This window comes from Apis dorsata, unplaced genomic scaffold, assembly GCF_000469605.1.
Source record: "Apis dorsata unplaced genomic scaffold, Apis dorsata 1.3 scaffold_293, whole genome shotgun sequence".
NCBI classification, from domain to species: domain Eukaryota; kingdom Metazoa; phylum Arthropoda; class Insecta; order Hymenoptera; family Apidae; genus Apis; species Apis dorsata.
In genome coordinates, this window is record NW_006263568.1 from 884897 (window position 1) to 891051 (window position 6155).

Consider the following 6155-nt stretch of genomic DNA (forward strand, 5'->3'; position numbering starts at 1 on the left):
GATGATTCACATTACGAAAATGAAAAAAACTCACTTATTGAAACTATTCTGTAAAAAAGGATCGTTAATAATTTGTTGTAGTTTTTGAATTATACTTGAGCAATCCAATCGTTTAAACAATTATAATTTAAATTTTTTCTTCGATTATATAATCGACTATTATTTGATCAAAAATGACTTTGTAGTTATCAAATGTCTATATCATTATAACTAATCTTTATAATATATGGTATGCACATATTTACAATAGAAAATTTTACGAATAACGATCACTTTTATAAAATATGGCAGATTTTCTACCATTATTATTGTTATAAGTAAGTAATTAATTCCAAAATGAATTTCGATTTATAAAAGAATCGATAATAGCATCAATACTAATAATAATAGCAATATCAATGGCAGTGGTAGTAGCAGTCATAGTAATAATTTTAACTTTGAAAACTACATATCACGAAATTAAATTTCCATTATTTTTAAAGTATTTTGAAATACAATCTATAAATTATAATTCACATTTTACATGGTTATCGTGTTTAATTAAGTATTTAAATAAATAAAAACCAACATAAATTATTTTATACTTTTATACTTATAAAAAATATTTATAAAAATTTCGAAAAAATTAAATGTTTTGAAACTATATTTATATTTAATTATGCTTAATTTGCATTTTTTGTTATTTTCAATTCTTTACATTGTTAATCTATCAGAATCGAAAAAAATAATTTCATTGAAATAAATATAAAATATCGAATTTAATAAAAATCTGTAGAGAGAATGAAAATTTTCTGAAAGATTATTTCATTCGATGCTATTATACAATTCTTATATGTATTTATGTATATAAAATATACATATTTGGTAACTTGTAAGAAATTGTGTTCATTGATACGAAACGCTATAACGTATAAACGTATTATAATTCTTCTAGAAAAATTTATGTAAGCCTCTATATCGTTACTGTTGTTGGTCCTTTCGGTTTAATCATCATCGTAGCACGTTTCAAAGTATAATCCCAACCTCTCCAGCGGAACCATACGATACCTTTGAAAAGAGAATTTTTTATTGAATAGATTAAATTGTGAACAAGTAAATATAAATAAATATACATGCATATATATCACCTTGTCGAGCAGTTAAATCCTGAGGATCATTCAAATAAAGACCATTTAATCCTCGTCCACAAGATTTCCACCACCAGCCACCTTTCAACATGGAAGCACAATTCAACGATGATCTATCATTATCCCTACAAAATGAGATTTCGATTCAATATAGTCCTTCTAAATATATATTTATGTTTATATCACGTTTCTTTTAAAATACATGTTATATATCTATTTAATTATTTTTTGTATACAATTTGCTTTGATATAATTCACGATTTTTACAATTGCTATGTATAAATTAAAGTTCAAATTAATAATAATAAATAAATAAATAAATATAAATAAATGAAATAACTCAAAAAATAGCCGATTATATATGATATAATATTTTTATATGACACAATATTACATGTAATTATATTTAAATTCATATATAACTTTACAAATTATATTATTCAACAAATGAAAAAGAATTATTACCTATTATATGTGGAGAAGGGACTATTGTTTGAACCATACCAAGGATCATTCAATGAATCACCGGCATTTCCATCATAACCATCAATTTCTAATTTGTAATATTCTGCTTCTGAATAAATTTTGAAGTGAGAATATTGCGCATATCTATAAAAAAATATATATATATTTATACAGAAACATTCGAAAATGTAATTATTAAAATTGAACAGATTTAAATATTTCTCAAATATATCGAAATAAAAGCTTAAATAAAATCAATAGTTCAGTTGCTATTGTTATTTTTACCTTTTGTTACCTTCAAAATCTTCAAGTTCTACTCTGAGCATGTAATCTTCGTTATTCGTTAACATATATATATTTTCATTGCCAAGCCAGAACTCTCGAGCAGGATCACCAAAACCATTTTTATAATCCGCCCAATCTCGATTGAAATTTTCTCTTGGCTCTCCAAAATCATCTCTTCTTTGAATGACCTATGCAAAAAAAAATTAATGAAAATTGTTTTTAATGAAAATTGATGTTAAATAGAATTTCTGAAAGATTGAAGAAAATAAATGGAAAGGAATATATTCCAATTATTATTGGAATGATTTATTATATATTTCATTATAATTTCAAGAAATTGAATTGTACATCACGAAACATGTTAAAAAAAATGTTTAAATGAATTGCTTACTGTCCAACCTCCTTCAGCAATATCTTGTTCACAATAAACCTTGAGAAACCAGTAAGTTGTTCCGCGAATTTGAAGGTAATAAACACCGCTATCTCTCATTCCTGCATTTAATAAATCAACGCACGAGTAACCCTATAACATTGAACAAGATATGATACATACATAATGTATATTGTATATATTAAATATTGACGGAAAAAATTTTTTCTTCTTAGATTTTTCATTATAAATAAGTATTATCATTATATTAAATCATTAATTTTTCATAAGAATTCCTATATATTTAATTTTTATATTTTGTAATTGTATTGTGAAAAATATATCTGTAATTGAAAATATTATAAGTGAAATAAATAATTTAAATAATAAATTTAAGTATCTGTAAAAAAAATGATAATAGAATCATCATTATTTAATAAGTACATATAATCCTACTACAAAAATTCATCATTAATTGTATTTCAACAATACATGAATATGTGAATTGACAAATGATATATACAATAACTTTTATATGCTATTCACAGTTTGAGACAACTAATTATGAAAAAACTATAAAATGATTAATGAAATCCCCAAAACATATATATAATCAATTTACATAATAAATTTTCAACCATGAACAATATATATGCAACATAAATGTTGATCATATATATTTATATGTTATAAGCATTTTCTTAAGCATTTTTTCTTTCATTCCTATTAATATAATATATTTATCAATAATGGAATAAATTCCTGTTTTCTTTACCTTAACATCTTTGTAACTAAGAAATCCATCTGTGTTAAATGTTGAATTTGCTGGACTTGGTTTGTTTTTGACACTTGGAAATATAACTCCACGATTTTTGGACGAGGATCGTTGTGAACTCGAAGGTGACGATATTCCAGGATTGGCAGTAGAATTAAAGAAATTTGCAAAACCAGTAACATTAGTCGAATTGTTGAAATTATTGAGCGACATGGTATTCGACGAAGTCGAGGAAGAAATGGACATCGACACCGATGAAACGATCGTTGTTGGATTCACTGGTGGTACGGTTGTTTCTCCTGGGATGTCATCGGTGAGACCAACGTATCTGAAAAAATTTATTCTTCGTTAAAGATCGATGTCATATTAGTGAGTAATAGAATTTTATTATATACGAAGAAAACCTGTTCGAATCATATTCAACCAGACGATCGATCGTAGGATCGAGAAGCAATTCTGCAGGAATTGGACGCTGGGCAAAATTAGCAACATCATCCTCCTGCTTCCGCAATCTATTCTCAACTCCTTCCAAATTTTCAATAATCTTGTTTGTTTTCAATCTTAAATCCGTATGAATTTCATTAATCGCTCTTTCCTGTCTTTGTGTTTGCGTAAGTAATTCATCAGATTTTGGTAAAAGATCGTCCACGGAACTTTTTGTACCAACCTGTTGACAAAAATATTCTTATGAGAATTGAATTTGAACGAATTTGAAATATAAATATAAAGTACAAATTTTGAAATATGAATAAAAATTTTTTTTAAAAAATTCAAAAAATAAAAATCAATGAACTCACAACAATGTCACGTGACAGATTTAAAATAATAGCATAACGTGCAATTACGTCATATTTGTACGTACGTTCAAAGTTCGCATAATATTTTAAAATCCAATAATTTATGAGATCCATGTCCTTGATTTTCGATTATTCGAAACAAAATGTATGTAAAATGTATGATCGAATTAAAATAAATAATTAAATTTTAACTTACTACAATATTCCAAACTTCGTCCATTTTTTCCGAAACGGTCAACATTGGATACATTTGCTCGACGAGTCGATCTATTTTACTTTGCTTTGGAGGTGGTTCGGTAGTTGTCGTTGTTGTGATGTTGAACGGTGACCGAGTATTAGTAGTGCCTCTTACTAATATCGCATCGTGCACATCTGTCATCATGTTATAAATGGTTCCCAAACGATCAGACACTAAATTGACGTGGAATTGTAATTTCCTGTCCATATTATTGGTCGCTTGCCTTAAATTTTCTATCTCGATCGTAATGTGATTTATTATTTCGTTGCTCATCGCTTTTGTTATTTCAATTACACTCATGCTAATCGGCTTCTTTTCACTGGCTTCAGCATTTATGTCGTCATTTTGTAAAAAATTATTATCCAACTGGTGTTTCAAATCGATCAATTTATTATCTATGTCCGATACCTTTTGATCGAGCGACAATAATTTTTCCCCAAGAGTTTCCGACGATGGATTCTCTCGTTTTTGATGAATCGATTGCAATTTCGAACCTATTTTACCGAATAGATTTAAATTTATATATATATATATAATAAACTTGAATAATGAAAGATAAATACAAAGGAAGAAAAGAAGCAGAAGCATTAGCAAGAAGATAAAAGTGAGAAGGAAAAAGATGAAGAGAAATAGGAAAAAAGAAAAATATAGGGAAAACAGGATTGTATATAGGCATGTACATGTATGTATATCTATAAACATAATAGATAATATAAATGAAAAAAAATTAACTATTAATTTATATAGGATAATTCACAAATACATGTCCATACGCGATGAATTTATATAACAAAATAGATAAAAAAAATAATTAAATATATAAATGTACTTCTTATATATCTTAGTTTTTAAATTGTGGATAATTAAAGAAAATATTTGAACTATTTGCCTTGTGTCTCAATACATGCTAAAACACGCCTTTATTGAACATTCACTTGAACATTCTACGTATTCTTTGAATAGTTTCAAATCCATTTTAAAACATTTCTCCTTTAAATCCTATTTTATATCACATATGTTGTTCACTTAAACAATACATTTTAAATGTCTTAAAAAATAAAAATTTAAAAAGATCAGATTATAATATTGATCATATTTATCCATTTTACTTAGTCCATAATTTATAAATTAAGGTTATGTACATCATAGGATTATTTTTAATATATAGATTCTAAAGTAGGGATATATTTGATATATAGATTGAACAGCAACTTTTGTTTATTATTGATAAATATTTTAATAATCAATTGTATGTTATTTATATTATTTATATATTTCATTATCATTGCGTATACATACATACCACTTCTAATTTCACTGTCGTTTTTATCATCGATCGTTCTTGCCGAAAATGCAGATTCAGTTGAAGAAAATTCAATTGTATGAGAATTGAAAAGCTTTAGATCTAATGTTCTTAACTTCGTAATAACCGCATCAGTTTTATCAATATTATCATTGACACGTGAATCCAAAGCTTCCACTCTTCTCATCAAATGTTCTACCGCCTTATCCAAGTTTTCGATTCGTTGTAATTTCGATTCCAATGTCGAAACTATTACTTCGAAAACATTGAAGAGGTATTGCTCTCTGGAAACAAATTATAAGGGTAATGTAACGATCCATGATAATGAAATACACTTTCATTTCAATTAAAAACTTTTTTATTTAAATTAAAAATTAAAAAACAGAACGAATAAAGATTTATATTATTGAGATAATATATATTTTTTTTACATTATTCATATTATTAATAATCTTATATTGTATCTATATTATATCATCTATTTTTATCTATATTTCGTTAGCATTTTTATTTCAACTACAAGTTGTTTGTTATTTTTTCGATTTTAAATTGTATATAATCAAAAAGACGGCACAATATACACAATGAGTGTCTATAGACATCGATGTATGTATGTATAAGTATTTAAGTACTACTTACTTGCGTGGTGGACCAGAAGTGAAAGTGTACTTTTTTTAATCGGTTACAGAGTTCGTATCACGAATCTCGACACGTTGCTTCAGATACATTCGCTTTTTGAAAATCATTTATTACAAAAAAAAAAAAAAAAAAAAAAAAAAAAAAAAAAAAACTTTT

General features: G+C 25.9%; 1 protein-coding gene across 10 annotated transcripts in view; it reads right to left on the bottom strand.

The window, feature by feature from the left end:
- Positions 1-643: 643 nt before the first annotated feature.
- LOC102674832 overlaps positions 644-6155 on the bottom strand; it is an 11108-nt gene continuing 5596 nt past the window's right edge. For all 10 annotated transcript variants that reach the window (XM_031511184.1, XM_031511189.1, XM_031511191.1 and 7 more), the window contains 9 exons: positions 5361-5644; positions 4016-4551; positions 3427-3689; positions 3023-3350; positions 2269-2400; positions 1878-2065; positions 1593-1736; positions 1128-1252; positions 644-1047 (listed from right to left, as the gene is read on the bottom strand). In XM_031511184.1, the coding sequence (XP_031367044.1) occupies positions 953-1047; positions 1128-1252; positions 1593-1736; positions 1878-2065; positions 2269-2400; positions 3023-3350; positions 3427-3689; positions 4016-4551; positions 5361-5644 (2095 nt within the window). In that variant the 3' untranslated portion in view covers positions 644-952. The remainder of the gene's footprint in view (positions 1048-1127; positions 1253-1592; positions 1737-1877; positions 2066-2268; positions 2401-3022; positions 3351-3426; positions 3690-4015; positions 4552-5360; positions 5645-6155) is intronic.